General features: G+C 38.1%; 1 protein-coding gene and 1 long non-coding RNA gene across 2 annotated transcripts in view; one reads left to right on the forward strand and one right to left on the reverse strand.

The window, feature by feature from the left end:
- Positions 1 to 8,636, forward strand: part of rxfp2b (relaxin family peptide receptor 2b) — a 61,566-nt gene extending 52,930 nt beyond the window's left edge. The window contains exons 16-18 of the mRNA XM_046863403.1: positions 2,959 to 3,369; positions 3,470 to 3,688; positions 6,902 to 8,636. Of these exons, the coding sequence (XP_046719359.1) occupies positions 2,959 to 3,369; positions 3,470 to 3,688; positions 6,902 to 7,164 (893 nt within the window). The 3' untranslated portion in view covers positions 7,165 to 8,636. The remainder of the gene's footprint in view (positions 1 to 2,958; positions 3,370 to 3,469; positions 3,689 to 6,901) is intronic.
- Positions 8,637 to 12,696: 4,060 nt separating this feature from the next.
- Positions 12,697 to 14,555, reverse strand: LOC124394739. Its single transcript, XR_006927544.1, has 4 exons — positions 14,516 to 14,555; positions 14,115 to 14,149; positions 13,875 to 13,914; positions 12,697 to 13,745 (listed from the first exon to the last, which is right to left on the reverse strand). It is a non-coding gene; the product is annotated as an uncharacterized LOC124394739 (long non-coding RNA).
- Between the last annotated feature and the right edge of the window lie 8,967 nt (positions 14,556 to 23,522).

Genomic DNA, 23,522 nt, shown 5'->3' on the forward strand with positions numbered 1-23,522 from the left:
GTCCGACCTCTCCAATCTGTCCGCTGATTTTGAAATCTCTCCTCACAGTGACTTCAGGGGCAAGACCAATAAATGATTGCTGTTCAATGGGTCTACTCCGTCCTGCTCCAGCATCTTTTACTTTAATTTTTCCCATTACTGTATTTCCAGAATGCAAATCCACCTCATTCAGTAAATCGTTTGCTGTCGGAGAGATATCTGTCACGGTTTTATCGTTGGCGCCATTTTCCACTTTCTCCCTCTCTAGCTGCGCCTCCATAAAAGTTAGCATTGAACACATGTAGCGCTTTGCTACATCTTCTTCCTCGCTATCCATGATAGCATCGACAGACTCTGTGACTATATTAATAAGTGCGCGTTTAGTAATGACATGCCCGGTAGGGATTTTGTTACACTCACATACCTCCTTCACTTGGTCTAGCCGCAACAACCACAACCTTCCTGTCACGCGTTCGGCTAGCGTTTCTAGATCCATCGAGAGCCGGTATGCTAGCTTACTCAACCGTGAATCTCTGCTCTTCAATTCACTTGCTCCGTTCCCACTCGGGTGATCCCCTTAAACTCGCACTTCTTAGAAATCCCAGCGGTGCCTCCAAGTTTGTTGCATGCTGAAATAAATGAAGTTCCAGACGTGCGTGATTTGATGGGTTCGTTTATTATCTCTTAATTTTTCTCTCTCTGCTTACAAATGGAAGCGCTAATTCCAAGCTTTTTCACACACCAAAAACTCTCCGCCTTTTTTTCCTATTAACTCTTTGTTTTCAGTCTTCGCTTGCACCTTTTTTCCCCTACTAGAGCCCCCTACAGTTAGATTGCTAGCACAACATGCCTTCTTGAGCATTCATCATAGCAGTTTGAGCAGTTTCATGCATTTACACAAACATTTCTCCAAACCAGACTTTAGTCATTAAACCCATCATAAATCCAAAACACAACCATCAAAATGAACTACATAATGTAAAACAAAAAAACATCTGGGGGGGTTATTATTTTCCTTCAAAAACAGAAACATCACATTACATAAGCCCCACATATGCATCAAGGTGCGAATCGCATCGGCCTCAGTTATGGAAATATATACATATATCCTAATATATACATATATATTTATGTGTACAATGATCTTTTGTCTATATAATAGAGCTGTCAAGCTGTTTACTCCTATAAATGAACCGAATATCAGTTTTAAGTCTATTTATTTGTAGTTATTTGGTCATTCAGGCACTAGATTCTAAGAACTATATGAATTTGTATCGATTTGGATTCCCCCGTCTATGCATCATAGACCCCACATTAAGAGGCGATGCGCTCATGACTTCAGAGACAATAGCCTGACAAGAGACGAGAGGCTTTAGCCTGATTTGCATACTACGGGTACGAATGAACTCCATCTGACAAATCTGCACTCTGGTTTATAGTTTTGAAATCCTCAGCAATTACGAGTTCACAATATCTGTTATTTATGAATACGATCAACCTGGAGGAGCCTGTTTTCAAGTGATCAGGAACACATTAATATCCCTAGTGCCTCGTTTATGGCTTTGACAATGTACTCCTTAATATTTAGTGAGATTGGTTATTGAGCAATGCGGATGGTTCACATAAAAAGAATTGTCGTGCACCATTCCGTTTCTCTCTCTCGCTCCACCTATGTGTAGAGGAGTCAAACAATTTCCTGCTCGATCGCCGATTTCCTCAGACACTCCCTCTGCCTGTTTCTCTCGCTCTAACCACCTCTCTTAATAACCTACGATGCCTCTATAGGCGACATTCTTCCGATTTGTCATGCAGTCACTGAGAGTTCCCATGTCTTGACAGAAGTTCAGTAATCATGTGTAATCTTGTCAGCTCTCCTGATCCTCTCTTAAACCTCAGATTCCATCATATTACGTCCCTGAATCATGCGCTATTTTTCCATCTTTGGCTCCATTCCCCTTGGAAATAGGTGGCAATGCTTTCAAGCTGGCACCATTATCTCTAACATTTTTTTTTTTAGCCCAGTAGGTAGGATTCTAAACTATTGAATTGGATAATTCATGTAGGAAGAAGTCCAACTATCTTCACCACACTGGAATATAGAAGTAGAAATGTTAGATCAAAGGGTTCATTTGCAACATATTGTTTAGTTAAGGATTTATGGTGTTTATCAGAGCACTGAGCTGTTGAAATGATTACATCTCCACCAGCAGAACTTCGTGTTCTTTCTATAGGCATCCTATGCGCTGTAAAAAAATTTCAGTGCTGCAGGATAATGCATAGCTTGAGCCAAAATAATTAACAGCATTAATAAACACTATATTTCCCAGCTTTGTGGTGCATCTCTGGCAACACTTCCAAACCTCTAAGTTATTTCTAACATCAGAAGCTTTCACGTAAGGAATAAACTATCACAAGGCATGTTGTTATATAATCAATGAAAGGGTTGGTGTGATGCGAAAGTGCAGTTACTGTTATTTCTTTTTCTCATGTTTTATGTCTTATATACCACACCAGGTTCTATTTCGATTGAATCAGTAAACAATGCATCATACTTTTCTCTTGAAATTAATTAAATAAAACACAGCTTGTTATTTTCCTCTGTTTGTAAGATTTTCCCATGGTGGGAAACGCAACGTTACAAAGTACTCACATTGTCAATCACTTTCAGAAATGCCGAGCAAACATGTCCTTATAGGACACTTCACCAGGGTCATGATTATATGGTTTTCTGAAATTGTAATAATAATAGCAGTAATAATGATCTTACCGCTTTCACTGCATTACTGCTTCCACTGCCTGCAATCAGCATACTGTTGCCTGTACATCCTGTACATATCTATATGTAATTGTAATTGTAAATTCATGGCATGTCTTAGTTTATCTTTTTATATCTGTATGCTATCTGTGTATGGGAAGTGGTAACTCAGAAGATAGTATGTTGGTCAAATCTATATTTACTCCTTTTTAACTTCCTTGCAGGTGCAGATTGCCTGATGGGCGTCTACCTTTTCTTCGTGGGCATCTCCGATTTGAAATTTCGTGGCGAGTACAACAAGAATGCCCATGTCTGGATGGAAAGCCTTGAATGTCGCACCATCGGCTTTCTGGCCATGCTGTCCTCCGAGGTGTCGGTCATTCTACTCACCTACCTGACCCTGGAGAAGTTTCTGGTCATTGTGTTCCCACTGAGTCACCTAAGACCAGGGAAAAACCAGACGTTCATAATTTTGGCTGTGATCTGGCTCATAGGAATCTCGATTGCAGCCGTGCCGCTGCTCAACGATGATCTCTTTGGGAACTACTACGGTCAGAATGGTGTGTGCTTCCCTCTGCACTCTGAACGTGTAGAGAAACCTACAGCGAAGGGCTATTCCACTGGCATTTTTCTCGGTGAGTCTTGAGTACAGGGAAAAACTCATTGAAATAATCATTGAAATAATGTATCTAAAGGTAAATATATGTATTGTACTCTTTGCTGTGCTGTGTGTAGGCCTCAACCTAGTAGCCTTCCTCATCATCACCATCTCCTACTCCAGCATGTTCTACTCCATCTACAAGACAGGTATTAATGCCACAGAGCTACGCAGCCGACTGCACAAGGACGTGGCTGTCGCCAACCGCTTCTTTTTCATTGTGTTCTCTGATGCCCTCTGCTGGATCCCCATATTCCTGGTCAAAATTCTCTCTCTGCTCGAGGTGGAGATTCCAGGTGCAGTATATTCAGGAAATAATCCAAATTTCTCTCATAGATGATTGCATTTATTTAGAGATAAAGGCTAAAAACACATGAATAAACCTGCTGCATATATGCAACTCAGATTTAAATATTTAACATTTATATGTATGTAAACATTAATTGCAAGTTTGAATCTGTAGATTTTGTTTTTTAAAATGCTAGACATTTTTTACGCCCTTTCTGGCCCCTTATTTAAATCTGGATCTATAATATAATAACATATTGGATAATCCATATGATACAATTATACAGACGAAAGGTTTCAAGCTTTGAACACTGAAGTATTTTAGACCACAAAATTTTCCTAAACTGCATGAATTTGGTAAAAACCTTTTCCTTTTTTCATGCATTGTATTCCTATATAGGGATAGTCAATTTAAATATTTTGACTCCTCAACACTTGAACTCTCATTTGCATATTTATAACATTTTGTAGAGATGATCAGGTAAAACATATTATGGCTTAAATAACATTAAGTTTTGTTAATAATTATAGAACTAAGACATATTAAGAAAAGCCAAAATGCTTAATAATCTTAAAAAAAAAAAAAAAACATAGCAGTATAAGCACATGGTTGAATAGTTTTAAACCACTGCAACACTATTAACTGGTTGTTCTTAGCATTAACTTTTCACTAATACAAAAATGTACTTGCGTGCCCTTCAGTGGGGAACCAACTCCTACTCTTTTGTGGTGCAACTGGAAACTATTGTAATTTAAACGTCAGGTCAATTTTTGTCCTTTAAACGAGTGAACACAGCGAAACGAAACATTTCCCCAGAAGTAGGGAAGTGCTACATAACAGGTGACAACATAAATCAACAAAAGAAACTACATAGAACTATAAACTAACCACACAAAGTGCATATGTGTGACAATTAGTGCAAAAATAAACATTATGCAAGGAGACGGTGAACAAAGTAACGCTGTAGCATCGATCAGTACCATTCAGATGCTGTGCATGTGGACTGTGGGTATAAAAATATTTAAAAATACCGTACATATAATAATTTGTTTCAATGTATAAACTGTGCAGGACATCACATTATAGACAGTCGTATGCATCACTATGGAGGAATCCTGAAATTTGCATAGGTAAAGCAAGTGTGTTTTGGAAACAATGGCATCTTAAAGGGGTAACTGTGATTGGTGATTTATATGAAAATGGTGTTTTCATGTCATACCCTGAATTGGTGGGAAAATATAATATTGGGGGTCAAGGAAATTTTTTGGAAGTATCTACAGCTTAGACACTGTGTCAAGAGCAGATCTAATACAAGTGAGAACCCTGTTTATACCTATCTTCAGTTGCCGCATGTAGTTCAGACTGCCTCTATGTGTTACAAATCAATGCTCAATGTAAATGCTGATACCTGTGAGAACCTGAGGACTATTTGGCAAAAGGACTTGGGGATAGATATCCATGAAGACGATTGGCTGTACATCATATCTAATGTGGGTAAGAACATAAGGGAGGCTAGAGGGAGGTTCATTCATTACAAGGTAGTACATAGATATTATTATACACCATCTAGGCTTTACAGAATGGGTATAGCGGAAAATAATCTGTGCTGGAAATGTAAGGAGAAAGAGGGTACTTATTTGCATATGATTTGGGAATGTTCCTTAGTTCACCCATTTTGGTGTAAAATTCTGGGCGTAATGCAAGAGTGGATGGGATCTAACATACCTGTGGAACCACGACTATGCCTTCTGGGAGATAAATCGGTGGTACCCAACATAGCAAAGAATGTGTTTACTCTAGTTAAGATTGGTTGTATTACAGCCGCCAGGATGATTCTACGGGATTGGAAATGCCCAAAAGCCCCAGACTTGAAAAATTGGATTGATGGGATGATTGAAATTGCTTCGTACGAGAGCATGTTGGGGAGATTGCATAGTGAGGGAGGCATGAAGAAAACGTGGGATCATTTCTGGCAACATATAAAAATGGTTTGAATAAGTGGGACTGATCAACAGCTGTTTAATTTCCATGTGCTTATAATTGTAATTGTAATTAACTACAATTGTATTCCACTGATAGTGACTAGTGGCTGAATGTGTAATAGTAAGGAGGATTATTGAATGCCGTGTTGATGTGAAGTTTGGACTGTTGAACAAAAAAAAAAGTTGAATTATAAAAAAAAAATAATAATTTGTTTCAATGTAAACATTGAGTTGAAGCCACAACCATGCAAACACTAATTTAGATGTTGGCGAGTTTGATGGCTTGTGGAAATCTATTATTTCGTCTTCATGGACACGGATTTCCCCCCACTTTTTTCGTGTCCCTCAGCACGACTGCCTCCGTCTGGCTCTGTCTCCATAGCAACGTCAGAGTCAGAGGATCATGAGTAATGCTGACAATAATGCCAAAGGTGATCTTCGTTCCCCATTTTTATCAGAGAATAAGGCAGAAAGTATACGTTTAGATATAAGGGTTATACTCTAATAAATGTGTGTGTCTCTAATTAACGCAGTCTCCTTAATGAACCGGGAGAATATATTCACTGTATTTTAAATGAGAGCCACTGACGATGGTTTATAATTGCAAGTAATTTACCGAATATTAAGCAATAAAAACAAGGAGAAAGCTTTAAAAGTCAATAACAATCGAGAATTCTGCATCTGTGGTATGCGGGTAGAAAACATTGGCGGTGGCACCGAAAATACTTCCTATTAAAATACATTACATAGAAAGTCGTCCTCATCGAAACGAAAAAAAACGAAAGTCGTGTCTCTGAACACCAATCAATAGATTACATTTCGTGACTAGATCAAATGCCGTGAGACTGGGCTGGACTATTACACAATCTGGACATGATGGCCCGAATGCTTATGTACCTCTTTCCAGACAGCAGGAAAGTGAAGTGTGTGTGAGGAGTGTGTGTGTGTGTTTAGCCACAATGCCGAGACGGTGCAATTCTTAATCAAGGCAGTGCTGCAGCTGCACAGGATGCTCTTGCTGTTCCACTGTACAATTTTGAAAAAAAGTGTAGTGGGAGCTGTGGTGCTCTCCATGATCCCCATAGATGTTCAGCTTGGAGTGGTCATTTTGTGTCCTCCTGAAGTCAACAGTCATCCCTTTTGTTTAAAGTATTGCGATGTACAATGCATACGTCGTGCCACGATATATTTGTGCGACATGTGCTTGTGTTCTGTTAAATTCTCCCTTTTTTCTCCAGGTACCATCACATCCTGGGTGGTAATCTTCATCCTGCCAATCAACAGTGCCTTGAACCCCATCCTTTACACTCTGACGACCAGCTTCTTCCGAGAACAGGTTGAGCTGATGCTGTGCCAGTGGCAAAGACACTCTACTCTCAGAAAGGAACGGAAGAGCTTGTCCAGCTCAGTCATTGACATCGAACACTCGCGACGCCCATACTGCACACGTGACTTCGTGCCACGGACATCCATCTTAAACTTTAATGGCAATTTCAGATGAACATGTATTAATAAACTAATGAAAAGAGGTTTGGTGACACTCGGAGATGTGCTGATACTGATACTGATACTGTGCCTTGGCTTGATTTAGCTTGAAGTCTGGCTGTTTGTTGATCCAAGAAATAAAAACCAACAACGGATATGTAAACACTAAACCCAGAGGCAACCACGGCACAAGCAAGAATGCAATTTGTACTGGACGGACCACACGTTTACTAGACATGATATTCATGTACACTAAATATGTTTTACAGAGATCCAACTATTATTTTACTGGACAATGCTAGTTACCAAGCAACTAGCATCTTACTGAGTAATTACATAAAAGGCATTCTCTAGAAGACATGCAGATAAGCTCATTTTCTACTGATACCTCATAGGCGTTTCTCATAAGCATTGCATTGCCAGTACAAAAGGCTACTATGAAATGCGTGAATTAATTTAAATTGTCATAAAATGACAAAGTTCATAATGCTGACAAGGCCACCGTTACAGGTGTGCTGCACCGTTTTTGTTCGAGTTACCGTCATTTCTAAATACCTCTTTTTTTGTTTGTTTTGATCTGATCACCATATTATCCTGACATTGTGAAATAATACGTTAAAATAACAACATAGCGCTTTTCCCAACAACTTGTGAGTCCGTGAACGTTGCATTCGTTCGTGTTTTGAAGAATAAATTATGAAATAAATAGGTTTACACATTAACAAATGCATCATTTATAGCTTCTTGCTATCTTTTGTGTTGATTTAAGTTATTTGGGTTTGTGGAACTCAGTGGCTTCATCCAACAATTCGGATCACCACATGCTTTTCGAATGGAACAAGAGAGGGAGGGTAAATGGGAGTCCAAGACATGTCCTCTTCTTACAGTGTTATGCTACACAAAAACAATCTCTCACACACACACACACACCATGTTCTACTCCATTGTTTGCAATCTCTGAATATTTTGCTGTATCATATTATTTGTTGTACATATTATCATATTATTTGACATTTGTGCTCATGGCTCCAGAGTGGATATTTCTTCCTAATAAAAGACTATAAAAGTTACTTTTCCTTCCAGGTTCAGATTATTAGATTATATTAAATTTTATCAGTTTATGATTGCTACACTTTTAGTGATTGATAATCACAAATTTATTTAATACTAGTTATTGTACTTGTAATTGTAGTTAATGTTTTTTGTTTTTGTTTTTTTTTACTGAAGAACAATTTAAAAAAGTTTTCTTTTACCGCTTTCAATTTTGTATTTCAAAAACGCAGTAAAGGCGTGCTAATTCACATGTTGCTTTTCCATTATGCTTCAAATAACATAAAAATGCAACGTTCACAGACTCTTCAGTTACAGGGCTTCTGCAAAATAAAAATTTCTTTCAGCTTCTCCCGTTAGGGGTCGCCACAGCAAATCATCTGCTGGATGCCCTTCCTAACGCAACCCTCCCCATTTATCCGGGCTTGGGACCAGCACTAAGAGTGCACTGGCTTGTGCAACCCTAATGGCTGGGGTTGGTTCCCTGACCAGGGATCAAACCCGGGCCACAGCAGTGAGAGCGCCACATCCTAACCACTAGACCACCAGGGAACCACAGGGCTTCTGCAAAATTAATAAATAAATAAATAAATTCGCCAAATTAAAAAAATTTCATGTATTGTGCCCAATTGTCACATCTGCCCTGATTGTGTCAACATTGGCCTACCATATTCTGACCCCGCTCTTTAATTTATGCTTTGATTTCCATACATGGTCATTATTTAATGTTTTCTTTACTTCCTTTTAATAATTGTTCATTATTTTCTTGTTAAAGTGCTCCAGGTTGTCTGCTTTAACCGTTCCGCTTTCCTGTCAAGTTTGTGAAGTACTGCATGTAAAAATGTAAATTATTGGACTTCAGTCTTGTCTTTGGTTTTTAATTTTCGATACCACACAACCTGGTAGTTTGTACTGAAGTCATGATGGCTGGGGGTTTATGGGTTACTCTGCTGTGATGTTGCGAAATTGGGTTGGATTCCTGTCAGATTTTCAGATTAACCTGAATAAATGTGCTTTAGTATGTACTTGCGTCCCGCGTCCCGCGTCCCCCCCCTGCACTCGTACTCTTCAATATTCTATTAAAATATTTGAGCTGTATTAGCTATCTTATAACTTATAGCTTTCTTATAAATTATAACTTGCCCATTACCTTTTAAAAGGACAAAAATTTCATTTCAGAAATTGTTTTAAGTTGCATTAAAGCTGTTTTTTTTTCCTGTTTATTTTATTCACCCATTGAGCTTTAATGTATTTTTTTAATGTATGTTTACCTGTTGCTTATTTATACATGTTACAAGATGATATGATTATGATGGCTGATGGCCCATAATTTTATTCATCCTATAATGAAATCATGTCATTTTCTGATAATATAGTATTTCTGTTGCATTTTAACATCTAATACATACAAAGCAAATAAAACCAGTTTTTTTTTTCATATGATTTATACATTTTATTTAGGTGTATAGATACAGTATACAGTGTATGGAGAGAGAGAGAGAGAGAGAGAGAGAGAGAGAGAGAGAGAGAGAGATTTTGCTCTGTATTTTTGGCAAATACATAACGTTCTGCTTAAATTATAAACAGCATGAACACAATAAACTGGAGCGCTATAAGAAAATCTACATTATAATTTTCAGACCTTTTTCAGTTCTTAGTCCAGATAGTCCAGACAATTCCATTCCAATTTGGAAGACGACTTTATTTAGAGCGACTTACAAATGAGCAAAGTAAAGGGCCTTGCTCAAGGCCTAGCGGTTTTTGTCAGGTGGTCCTGGGATTTTAACTCATGATCTTCTGTCTCAAATTCCAATGTCTTCACCACTGAGCTACCACCATCCCATCCATATTTACCACAGGCAATTTTCCAAATCCAAACCTCTAGAGCAGGGGTCACCAACATGGTAGCCCTCAAGGACCACATGATTAGCCCGCGGGCCTTTCCTACTTTGTTAAACCATTGTTGATAAATATAATGAGAATGATCAGTGTCTTCACATAGATGAATATCATTAATTATTAATAATAACATATAATAAAATGTCAATTGAGCAAATTCATTATTTCAGATCAAACTGAAAACTGTGTGTATCAAACTGGTAGCCCTTCACATTCATTGGTACCCAAGAAGTAGCTCTCAGTTTCAAAACTGGATTGGTGACCCCTGCTCTAGAATCACTACTCACTGGTAGCCTTTTAAAGATAATCTGCACAGACATTTATTGGGTCACCATAATAAATTTGCTTTGCCCTTCTCGTTGTGGTGGATCATTATCGAGGCTTTCACTGGCTGTCAGCGTCTCTGAAACAGTCATCCAAATATGTTTTCCTAGTTGTCAAAAAAATGAGTCAACATCTGCATTCTGCACTCAGGTTGTGGAGTTTGGAGTGAAGGCCTTTTTTTAGGCAGCACACCAGTCCACAACTGTCAATAGAAACCAGGCTATCCAGACTGTCACGCTCTTATCCTGCTATAGTTGCTTGCATTCTCCTGCGTGAGCTGTTTCCTTAACACAAGAAAGATCCCTTGTATATTTCTGGCAGGCAGGGATTCATTTTTACAAATACAGTACGGATTGGAGTAATTTCTTTCTTAAGGAATCAGTCATGACTTTATTGAAGAATGAATAGTTAAAAGGAATAGGAATAGTTAATAGGAAAAGTTCACCTTGAAACACGCTAAATGTACTTAATAGCAATCTATGAATTGAAGAGTACAGTGGCGTTCATGTCAATAAAATGTAATCCTGGGCAGAGGCATAAAGCATAAGAGCAATGCTGCATTGGAAGAATATCACTCAAGGCTACTTAAAGGTGCCTCATAAAAAATGTTTTACAGCATATAAGACGAGGGCAAGTACATGTGAAAATGTACACATCTGTACATGTGACTTTATAATGTCAAATTAGGGCAAATCTCTTATAGTTCTATTTTTCAAGATTTAAGGTTATACATAACCATTTAACAACTTAAAGTTCCCTTTTTTTTTTTACATGTTGCCTTTTTAGGTCAACTATTATCTATGAATGCAGTTTCCAAGAATGCATGGGGATATATAAAGATGGACTACACTTTCTCAGCACACGTACTCTGTCACACATACACACAGTTACCTGACCTCTAATTACACACACCTGCTATAAAAAATGTCTCTCATTCACATACCCATGCTAACACAGTTCTTTGCATGTGATTATTACCGAGTCTTTGTAAGTTTCCTTTCCTGTTTTTTTACAGTTGTTTTTTTAGTTTTTCCTGCTTGGATATTGACTTGCATGATCTGAAAGCCTTAAATCGATCCAACACTTAGACAAACTTCTGGTTACAATCAGAAGTGTAATAATCATCATTAGTCAGTGGCAGGTGGTGCATTTTGGTACCTGAGCCTTCATTGGGAACTTATTCGACTTAATCCACCTCTTAATACCACCACTATTGTCGCAATTATAAAAAACGCGTGGCATTACAGAGAGAGAGGCATTTCACATATTGAGGGTAAATACCATTTTACTAAAGCAGGAAATCCAAGACTCCAAACCTCTACACTAGAACCTCAACTGTGAACCTACAACATCTGGAGCAGTTCAGAATCAATATTTGTCTAATAACATGACAAAAACTTAAAAAATTTAAATAAAATCCAACCTACTCACCAGAGATGCAGACTCATAATCGGCACCGATCCTCAGAGGCTGTAATCAGTGGTACCGCTCGTATTCACTGGTCTGGAAGTGGTGAACAAACCCTTTCACGGGCTGAGACAAGCTAGCTAGCTTCGGGGTTGGCTGACCTCCTCACGATGTCTAGCTTTTCTTGAAAATGTATTTTTAAGTATGTCCGAGACCAAATCAACTTAACAAAAAGTCTAAATCAGATGTATTCATGTGTGCAAAACTACACGTGATTTGCCAGTCGAACTTGCGAACTTTTGGCTGTAACAGTTTCCCTCTGACCAACCAATCAGAGGACGGAAAAATGCTGACACTATTCTGGGCCAGTTAGCTGCCCTGTGAGAAGAATAATAGATTGACATGGCAGAAATAAAGGCTGAAATCAGATTGGACAAAAAAAAAAAAACTAACATCCACATACACGTACTGGAAGCAGTGCAGCCAAGAGAAACGCTACGTAATGAAAAGAATAAACTTTTGGGAATAAATTAATACAATTTCATGAAACAAATATTAGAATTTATGTTGTAAAAGTAGGTCAGTGCTTCTGATAGTGTTTAGGCCAGCAGAGAAGGCTTTGCTGGCCCTGACCTTCTCATTGTGTGTGTGTGTGTGTGTGTGTGTGTGTGTGTGTGTGTGTGTGTGTGTGTGTGTATATATATATATATATATATATATATATATATATATATATATATATATATATGCAACTTATCCACAACTTTCCCTCTGGATATAAAACACTTTACTCTCTGCAATGTACATTCTAGACACTGGGCAAGAAAGATCTTTACACTCAAAACATTCTCCATACATGCACTTTATATTTTCTGTGCCACATGTAATCTCTTATATAACGTCTTTCAGATTGAGAGTGCTTTTTACCTTCAAGTGGTGCAGCTTCTGCACAAAAATCCCAGATTCTGTCGGATGAACACCCCAAAAAGTTCGTAGCATACAGAAGAGAGAGTAAGTGAACATTGTTCTTCTGCCAAAAACTTCCTGTGAAAGTTTTTCATGGTATCCAAAATAAATCGTTTTTGTTTTTTGATTTTCTTCTGAGGGTGAGGGTTTGCCTCTTCTGAGTTGTGACGCCACTCACATCATCCCTTGAGTAGTTTTTACTCTCACACAATCTGCAACCCTGCAGTTGGTCGTTGTAGTTCACCTTCATATTCTTCTCATTCTTCCATCTTTTCTTTGAAAATTCTAGTAAATTTAGAGCAAAGTCATGCAACCTGTATTTTTTTTTTTCAGATCTGTTCCTGATATTATTTTTGAAATTATTTGCTTTTCTTTCTTCCCATGGGCGTTTTTGTATTTGTATATTTCAGATGTCCCCCACCAGATCTTCATGAATGAGAAGGGTCTTCTTAAAGGCACACGTGGTAATTGTCTCATCCGTCTGTTTACCTTTGTGCGTGGAGACGGATTATTCTTTCTAAAGCGCTGGAGTTTTTTCTTGTACTTTTTTGGGTTTTTTTTATTTTGCAAAATTTGTATTTCTTGAATTTGCTAATAGAGTTTTATTATTTTTTTAATTACACATTGCAATAGAGACAATGTTCTGTTACATTAGGCATTATATTGCCTTCATAGCACATTTTCTTTGCCAATTGACCCACTTCATAAACTAATGCTTGACTGTGGATCTACATCTTGCTCTAGTGATAGCTGGGGGCTGTGTTGAGGGGTGATGAGTTGTTGTTGAGATTTCTTCCTGTCCTTAAGCCTATGGAAAGTCTTCCTCCACTGTCTGCGTCACCTGTGCTTTTCTCTCTCTCTCTCTCATTGAGCTCATTGTTTGTTTTGTTCCTGCCGGACTTTTGGTTCCCTTCTGTATTTTTCACGTTGGATCGGCTCCCTGTAAATATACTGTATTACATTTTTTTATGATATTAAAATTTTCATATTTATCATTACATGATACAACATTTTTCATTGTTATGGTTCAACAAAACCAGGGATAGTTTACCAAAAAAAAAATAATAATAATTTACTCACCCACATGTCATTGCAAACTTGCATGAACTTCTTTCTTTTGCTGAAAACAATGTGGCAACCAAAGTAGGTTTGGGTTCCAGTGATTTTTGATTTTTATTGTTATTATTTTAAATACTTCCTTACGTCAGTGGGAACTGAAACTGTTTGGTTACAAACATTATTTAAAATATTTCGTGTTCCACAGAAGACATGGTTTTGGATTGACATGGTGGAGGTGAAGAGAAATATGATATAACTTACATATTTTGGGTAACTTCACTACTTCAACTGTAAAACTTAAATAAATAAATAAATAAATAAATAAATAAATAAATAAATAAAGTGAATCATTTTATATCAACTTATATTCATGTGAGCAAATCAATACACCAGTTACTGTTTATGTAACAGAAATGAAAGTAACAGAATTGAATTTTAAGCATAAAATTAGCAAAAACTTCAAGTATGACCCACATGGTGTAAATGCTAATAGCATGAAGAAATTGAGAAAATTCATTGATTTACCAAAAATGTGTATTTTTTTAAATAAACAGGTTACATCTAAGAAATAATTTAGGTAACAGGACAGTATTTTTGGATTTACCTTCTTAGTCATAGTTACAATATCATCAAATATACAAAAAATTAATAAAAGCGCTTACTTTTGATCTTCCCATGACCTTCACAAGATCCAGATGATGCAACTTCCTGTTGAAAAAGTGTGTTATGGAAATTCCCCAGTTTTCAGAGAGGGGGGATGTGTTATGGTAAGAGTAAAATGTGTATTATATCTAAAATATTATAGAGTTATTATAAAATACATGTATTTAAAATATAGATGAAATATGGAGTTACACAACAATGCAAAATAAAATAATAATTTGAAAGATTAAAATCATTATATTTTATGCTATAGTGCAGTGTTACAGACTGGGGACGAGTAACAAGTGCTTTTTGTGTGTGTTTTATGTAGATTTTTTTATTCATTTGTAAAAATCTTTAATTATAAAATGTTACTTTTTGTGCATATGTATACATATAAAGTACTGGGGATAGAAAATGCACCCATTTGTTGGAATTACACACATATACATGATATATATAATATTTATTTAGGATGGGATTCAGAGCAGGTGGTGAGATGTTGATAGAGGATGAGAAAGAGAACAGAAGGAGGAGGAGGAGGACGCGCGCAGCGGGGGCGCGCAGAACCGCGCTCATGGCCCAGTTGCGTCGGAGCAGCAGCTCTAAACGCACACAATCTTTATGGACCAGGACCGAGCCATTAGAACCGAGGATGCTGTAGAGGCTGTTTTCACCTACGGTAGGTTTCCGTGTTTCTTCCACGTTATCGCGAAATGACGCCACGGCGATTCTGCAACCTGTTGCGCACTTTTTCCGGCGTCGCGTTACTGCTGCAGCATCCTAAATTTAGAGACGCATCACATGCAAGTCCTGTTCTCAGTTTCAAGCATCTCTGTATGGTATCTGTGTGCAGTATATGTGAAGCTGTTGCTTTTGTGTTTTGTGAGCTGGAAGGAACAACGTGTGTGGGCGATTTTTCCCTTGAATAAAGAAAGGATGGTGTATAAAAGCCCACAGGGGCTTTCTGACTTGGTTAATATTTAACATTTTATCTATTTCCAAAAGGAAGAGCACTGAGCATGACAGCAACCCTGTTCTTCTAATAGATTCCAAAGTACTTCAAGTGGAACTGACCGAAAGGATGATTATAAAGAAATGTTTTTTTTTTTTTTGCAGTGCAATCACTTGCATCACTTGAGCTATAAGATCAACATGTTTAAAGAGTTGCATAAAGGCATCTAAATATTATGTATGGGCTCATTTGAACTTCAATTGAAGTCACTCTTGCTTCGTTTGGGTATGATGCAAATGACCTTTAGGGCTAGAAATATTTCCAGGCCCTCCCATGTGTTTATATGGCTCGTTAAACTTGAGTGGGTATGGATTCAAATGGTTCCAACTTTATTCCATAGAACCGCCGCTCTTTTTTTTGTCAGGCAACCAGATACGTGTGTTTGGTGCTCCGCTATAAATATGCGTGTGTGGGCTGATAGCAGTGCTGATACCAAGCATTTACATAATCGTGTTCCTCCTCTGTGTTATTTCTCATGTTCATCCGCCCGCACACATTTCTACTGAATCTCTTGCAACTGCATGAGTTAGAGTTTCCAAATAAAACCTAAGCCCGTTCATAATGACATGAGACACACACACACACACACACACACACACACACACACACACAGAGACACAGTCCCGGTAACATAACTATAAAACGTCATGTCACTTGAGCCAATTGATACCAGCGCAAAGGTGTTATGTGCCTTTGTTTGCCTGTCTTATTTCCTTTTCCTGTCCAAAAATGGATGGACAATGAGCACTTGTTATGCGTATCAATGACCGATGCGGGACGAACATAATCACCTGGATGTAACCGGATACTTGGCAGTGGAGCCTAAGATCAGGACAGGCTTTGCACCTGGTTCCCCGTGCTGCTATTGGCTAATGGGACTTTATCTCCTCCTCTTAATAGTCTATCTGCGTTTGCATTTGTCCAAAAGCTTGTTGGCTCCTCCTGGAACCGTTGACCGACAGACGGTTTTGGGGACAGGTGCAGAATGACGACCCGAATACTCTGAAAGCAGTCATTATCAGTGAAGCAGAAAGCTCTAGCCCTTTGATGGGGAGCAGTCTCAACTCTGGGAACATAGTACCCCGGCTGATTTCCCTTCGGATTTCAGAACTAGTTTCAGAGCAGTGATGGCTGGAGAGTAAATTCTAATTTAGTCTGTCATTAGCTCGATGGTTAATATATTGCAGTGATACAGTTCATTATATCACACTCTTATCTATGACATAAAAACATACACACATATAGGCAAATATGCTTAAGGACAGAGGTGCAGCTATGGAGTTTCCTCCAAATATTAAACGTTCAAATTAAAAACAATCTCTCATCTGTTCTTTCGCAGAATTTGTATCTTGAATCGTGTGTTCAAGCTATCAAAAGTTATCATTAGCCTTTTCAGCTGCTGCTGTCGATGTATTGGCATATCAGCAGAGAGCTGAACTATATCAGGGTGAGATTTGGTCACTCTGAGGCCCGCTTGAAGGCATCAGAACACATCAGCATTTTCAAGTCATTTTGCACATTGCACAAATCAAAATATATAAGTGTCGAGCTGTTTTTACAATCCACAATGACTGACAAAGGAGAAGAGATTGATTTGACATTTTCAAGATGGACTTTTCAAGAAAAGCCGGATGTCGTGAGGAAAGGTCAGCCCAAACAGTTCCAAACGGTTGTTAAACTTTTTTATGAACTATTTATTCCTATGCTTTTTTTCCTGTAAAATTTGTGCAAAACATACAATTTGTGTTAATTTGAACTTTAATGTACAGAGAAAATGCACAGAAAACCCATTTTATAGGGGGCCATTTTATAAGGCGAATATTAAGGCTTCTGCTAAGGTCCCCTGGTGGTCTAGTGGTTAAGATTCAGCTCTCACCGCTGCGACCCGGGTTCGATCCCTGTTCAGGGAACCATCCCCAGCCACTCTCAGTGCCGATCCCCAGCCACTCTCAGTGCCGGTCCCAAGCCCTGAATAAATTGGGCAGGGTTGCGTTAGGAAGAGCATCCAGCGTAAAACATGTGCCAAATCAAACGTGCGGAGGATCCGCTGTGGCGACCCCTAACGGGAGAAGCCGAAAGAAAGTTATTAAGGCTTCTGCTAGCGATGAAGTATGCAGGCGCTGTGGCTGCAGTGAAAGGAGACTTGATGAATTATGTTTCTTGCTTTAATAATGCCATTTATTCCCACTGTATGAGATTCCTGTCTGTGATGAGTCTGTGCAGCGCTTTGTAATACTGTATAATATTGATAGTTTTTTTAACCGTGGCATCATAATGATTAAGAGATGGATTGATTCTGGAAGAACACCACAGCTCTTACTGATAGGCTGCATGGCTACAGGCTGGTCTAGAAAGAATTCAGCCTTTTTTTTCATACCTGCCTCTCAATCTATCTAGCTCTTTATCTGTTGACGGTGTCACCCAGATGAGGATGAGTTCCCCTTTTGAGTCTGATTCCTCTCAATGTATATTTCATCTAAGGAAGTATTTCCTTGCCACAGTTACCCCCAGGCTTGCCCAATGGGTATTATTACACACATTTAAATATAAGTGAGTTTTGTTCTATAATTATTACATTCTTTAAAGCTGCTTTGAGACAATGTTTATTGTGAAAAGCACTATAGATATAAACTTGATACAGCAAATCAAATTCTTTTCTTGCATATTCAGCGATGTGCATGTCCATATGTGCAGAGTGCATGGTCAGACCGGATACAGCGCCCCTGCAGGAGAGATGGTTAAGTACCTTGCTCAAGAGCCCGAGAGTGGCAGCTTGGCGATACTGCGGTTTAAACCCCCAACCTTCCAATCAGTAACCCAGAGTCTTAACCACTGAGCCTTAACTCCCCCATTAAGCTCCCACACTCCATGATGAATCATGTCAGATGAATCACATCGGAAGGCGCATTATAGCAAAACCTCAGAAATAGCGATGTGCCGCACTTGTCTCTTTATTTTCTCGAGCAAGGCTGACCCTCTGCTCTGACCCCAGCTTCCTGACAAGCTGATATATGCAAAAACCTTTGTAAATTTCCCCCTGGGATGAATTAAGTAATCTGTCTATCTAAAAGGAAGCATAGGTGAGTCATTTAGTGTAGTATGTAACTGGCTATAAATATTTAGCAATTATTTTATTGAAAGTTTTTTGATCCACCGATGCCAAGTGGCAGAATGGCATAATTAGATGCAAAAAATGTTAGCATATATTGTGCTATTTTATCTTTAAAAGCGTTAGCCATTAATTATACACCCCACCCCTGTTTCACAAAATCAAACAAAATCTTTCTGATGGTTCCGAATGCTTCATTTATTACGAAGGACATGCATGTGTGCATCCCTTAGACTTCTGGTAGGTAGGTGTGTGTATGTAGGAAGATGGAGTAGGTGGATATTTTCCACACTGGAAAGCAGTCAAGTCTGAGCGAGCTCCAGTTGGCATTCACGACAGAATAAACCTGCTCTTTTAATACTTCTAGAGACTGATATAACATAGTGCTGTTACATTCTCACTGTGTTGTATTAATGAATGTAATTCAATCCAAGGCTTATATTAAAGAGTGTTAGAATGTCGTATAACTAAATAAACATAGAAGGCACTTTATAGTAATGTATGAATAGACATGATAAAGATGTGTAATTGGTAATATGATATGATGATAAGTTTTCTGTAAGAAAAGAAAAAAAAAGAAGAAATGTTAATAACGAGGTATGACTGTAGAAACACCATGATGTAATTGATATGACGTGTTGTACAGTTGAAAGATTTTTTTATTGTGCCTGCTGAGCTTTAATATGAGGAATAAAAAAACGAGGTTGCATGCTGTTACTGAAAAACTACATTCTTTATACTGTACTAACATGAAGTCTAATGACGTGCATTGGGCCACATCACATCACCCCACCTTTGATTATATCCCTACTATCAGTGTTTTCTACAGTTTTACATAAATGGTTTTATGCCTTGGAAAACCCTTTTCTACTGTGTAAACAAGTCCTGAATAACTGCAAGCTTTAGTTTAAAATTTGCTTCTCGTCTTCATGCCTATTAGTCACAAGTAACCACAAGTCAAGTATTAAAAAAACTCAATTTCCACTTTATTTTGTTAAAATACTTTTTGGCTGCTTACCAGAATTCAGCAGTTGTATTACAATTGTGTCATCAAGGAATGTAATGGATTTCAGGTAACTGGATATATTTTACCTGGATGTAAGCTTTTCTGGTTGCCCAATAAACACATTTCACTTCTGATACATATATTAGTTGAAGTGAGTTATGGAGCTATTTATAGGCCTCTGAATTTTATAAGGTGTCTTTTAGCTGAATCAAGCTGCTTGATCAGATCAGGATCATCCTCCTTTTTTGCATTTTGCAGGAAGTTAGACATTAAGGCCAGTAGGCAGTTAACTTTGGATGAGTTTATACTAATAATAGATGCTTATCAATTATTCACCAGGCCTCACTGTGCCTTTGAAAACCCGAATGCTCCTCGCCATGGCAACAGCTTGCTGAATTTTCTCACTGTGTCGAGCTGTTTGTGTACTTCTTGTGCCAACAGTGACCTGACACACACTTCATGAATTGAGTGACACAAAGCTGTAGCATATCTTTACACACATGCACATGCCTTTAAAGCATCCAATTCCCCATTTGCTGTTATAATAACTTCCACTAGATTTTGGAGTGTTTTTGTGGAGATTTGTGCGCATTCAGTGTTACTAAGTTGCAGTCGCGGTGCTAATTCATTCCAAAGTTTGAGGTCACAGATCCAAGGCAGGCTACTGAAGATCTTTCACTCTAAACAATGTAAACCATATCTTCTTGGAGCTGGCTTTGTGCACAGGGGCATTGTCATGGTGCAACAGGTTTCGGTCTCCTAGTCCAGTTAAAGGGAAATGTTTGTGTTTCAGTTTCATTTGTGTGGTTTTAACTTTGGGTTACAGTTTGACATACTGCTGGAAATGTCAGGTGTTTCAATACATTGGTCCATATAGTGTGTACATTGATCCAACAAACGAGCTCCTGCAGTTTAAATTGCTGATGAAGTTAATGCTATTATTGTTTGACGGTCAGCATAAGAGGGACCAACACAATAGGCATGTGGTCATAATTTTATGCATAATTGGTGGCCATTAAGTTCTGCCTGGTCTGTGATTGTGTGTGTTTGTGTGTACATATATATATATATATATATATATATATATATATATATATATATATATATATATATATAATATAGTGTCAAGGTATGGAGGTTCCACTCAATATATATAATGTGTATCTCTTTTTTTAACAGCACTGACTGCACTTCAGCAGGGCATACTTTAGAGGGCGCCATTGTACCTCCCAGCATTTCCTTTCAAAAACATAACAAAAAACAATTTGTCCATTGATGCAATATGAAAATGTTAGATTTGCATTTTGTTAGTGGGTACACCTCCCGTCCCCCGTGTCTGCGTTTGAACAAAATGTCCTTAGTATAGCAGTATGAGCTCAGTGTAAAGATTTTTCATTTCAGTGCTATTAAGAACACAGAAACATACACAACTAATACACAGAAGTAAAGAGAACGCATTTAGATTTGGTTATATTTAATACATATATATTTAAGAACTATTAGACAATATGCCTTGTGTGTGTTTGAATTCATAAAGTGCTCCAGATACACAGGTAAGAGCATGCAAATTTATACTAAGAAGACCGGCTGGCATTTAGATAAAGTGCATTACCTGGGCATGGCATATGCTGAATGTGCAGTTGAACAGGGCTGACCTATAATTCAGGTTTGACCACTGGCGCACACACATACGCACACTCTGAGCTTCCTGTACAGTGATTCTACCTGTGATTCTACCTATTTCCTTGCTATCACGCGACCACAGATGTACGCTAGTTTACAAAGCTAACAACAAGCAAGGCAGAAGGCAACAAGAAGTATGGGGTGTTAAGTGGATGAGACAGAGGAAGTCAGCGATGTAAACATTACTGAGACATTCTGATTAAGTTGAAGTTTATTTCTATCGTGTTTTTTACAATGGACATTTTTATTGGATGGACAATGGACAGCATATTTACAGAATTGATCCAGACTTGAAGAGGGGAACCCACCCTCATTTGGGTTCAAGAGTGTGATGATCAATCTCAAAACAATACAAAACATCAGAGAGTGAGAACTACCATGAGCACCGGAGTGTGAGATTATGAGTAATGTTTTTTTCAACAGTTGTATACAGTCAGTTGACGTTGTGGAACCAGGAGCTGCTGAGCAACTCATACAATAGCTCAACAGTTCATTGATCCAACACCAACTTTTAGAGGGGTCCAATGTCCAAACTGTACATGAAGTGGGATCCAAACGGCGCTGGTACGTCTCTAGATGGTTCGGGATGTTTGCAGGGTCGGCTTCATTTTTTTAAAGGTCCACAATCTTCATGAGGTGGGCCGTGACTGGAGCTGGAGCAACCTCAGGATGCCTCGGGATGGGGAGAGAAAGAGAAGCAGTGGAGTGGAATGAGCGTAGCTGCTGTTCATAATATTAACAAGCACAAGTTGATAATGTGCATGTGATCAGATGTTCAAGGTTATGATGTGATGTGTGTTATGTGTAGGACAAAAGATACATTTTTATTCTGCACTTAAACTGGGAGAGTGTGTCTGAGCCCCGAACACTGTCAGGAAGACTATTCCAAAGTTTAGGAGCTAAATGTGCAAATGTTCTACCACCTTTAGAGGACTTCGCTATTCTAGAAACTAAGTCTAGAGTTTTGACATTTCAAAGAGCAGATTGGAGCGTGTTAGAAGACTGGATAGATAATTGGGAGCTAAACCATTTAGTGTTTTGTAAGTAAGTAGCAGTAGTTTGTAGTCGATTCGAAACTTAACAGGAAACCAGTGTAGGAATGATACGATTGGAGTTACGTCTATTATCATATTTTCTCGACCTTGTGAGAACTCTGGCTGCCGCATTCTGGATTAACTATAGCTTGTTTATTAATGATGCAGGACATCCACCTAGTAATGCATTACAATATTCCAGTCTGGAGGTCATGAACACATGGACGAGCTTCTCTGCATCAGATATAGACAACATGTTTTTTGGCTTAGCAATATTTCTAAGGTGGAAGAAGCCTGTTTTTGTAATATGGTTGATTGTCTAAAATAACTCCCATGTCTTTTACTGTTAAACTAGTAGTTACAGTACATCCTTCTGCTCACCTGATCATCATCTTTTCTCTGCTTGTGTTCTATATGGTGGTTGTTCAGCCTGGATTCGTTCATTAAATAACAACTGAAATTCTTTTATATTAATATATTAATATGATCTGGGGTCCCTGTACATGTCAGAGCCCAAACTTCTTTACTTTAACTTTAATGAAAAGTGTAAACTTTTACCAGAATCTTTTCAAACATTAGTATCTTTACTTCTACTTGAGTGAAGGATGTGTGTACTTTTGTCATCTCTGGTTGTACCCAATGGAAAAGTAACAGCATGCACAAAATGAAGCACTCAGGTGTGAGCAAAATGAGTTTTTCTGGCATACAGTATCTTTAGAAATGTATACAGATCTTGTTTGTATGTGCGTCAACATTTATTAATTTAGGCTTCTGCTGCTTTTGTCCCCTCTTTTTTTTTCTTCAATAAGGGCAGTTGGAAGGGGCAAATGCTTTACGCAGGAGTCGCTCATTGGAATCCTTCTGTTTTTTCTTTTTCTGAACAACCAACATGCTGTAATGTACTACACTTCATGTTTTCTGTTATGGGTCATTGACAAAAGGCTGTTGTGAATCGTGAAATTTTACTGGTCCAAACACATTATATAGCAGGTACAGAGTTTTTATTATTTATTTTTTTTTTTATTAAAGTTTGTGACAGGACACCTGGACATTTAGCACTCTGGGGAAAAAAAGCACATTTATCTGAATGTTTTTTTTTTTTTCTGCCATGTGATTCAGCATTCAAACTTGATTCATTCCTTATCATATTTTGTAAATCAATAGTAACAGTCAAGTCAAG

This window comes from Silurus meridionalis, chromosome 12 (genome assembly GCF_014805685.1).
Source record: "Silurus meridionalis isolate SWU-2019-XX chromosome 12, ASM1480568v1, whole genome shotgun sequence".
Classification (NCBI taxonomy): Eukaryota; Metazoa; Chordata; class Actinopteri; order Siluriformes; family Siluridae; genus Silurus; species Silurus meridionalis.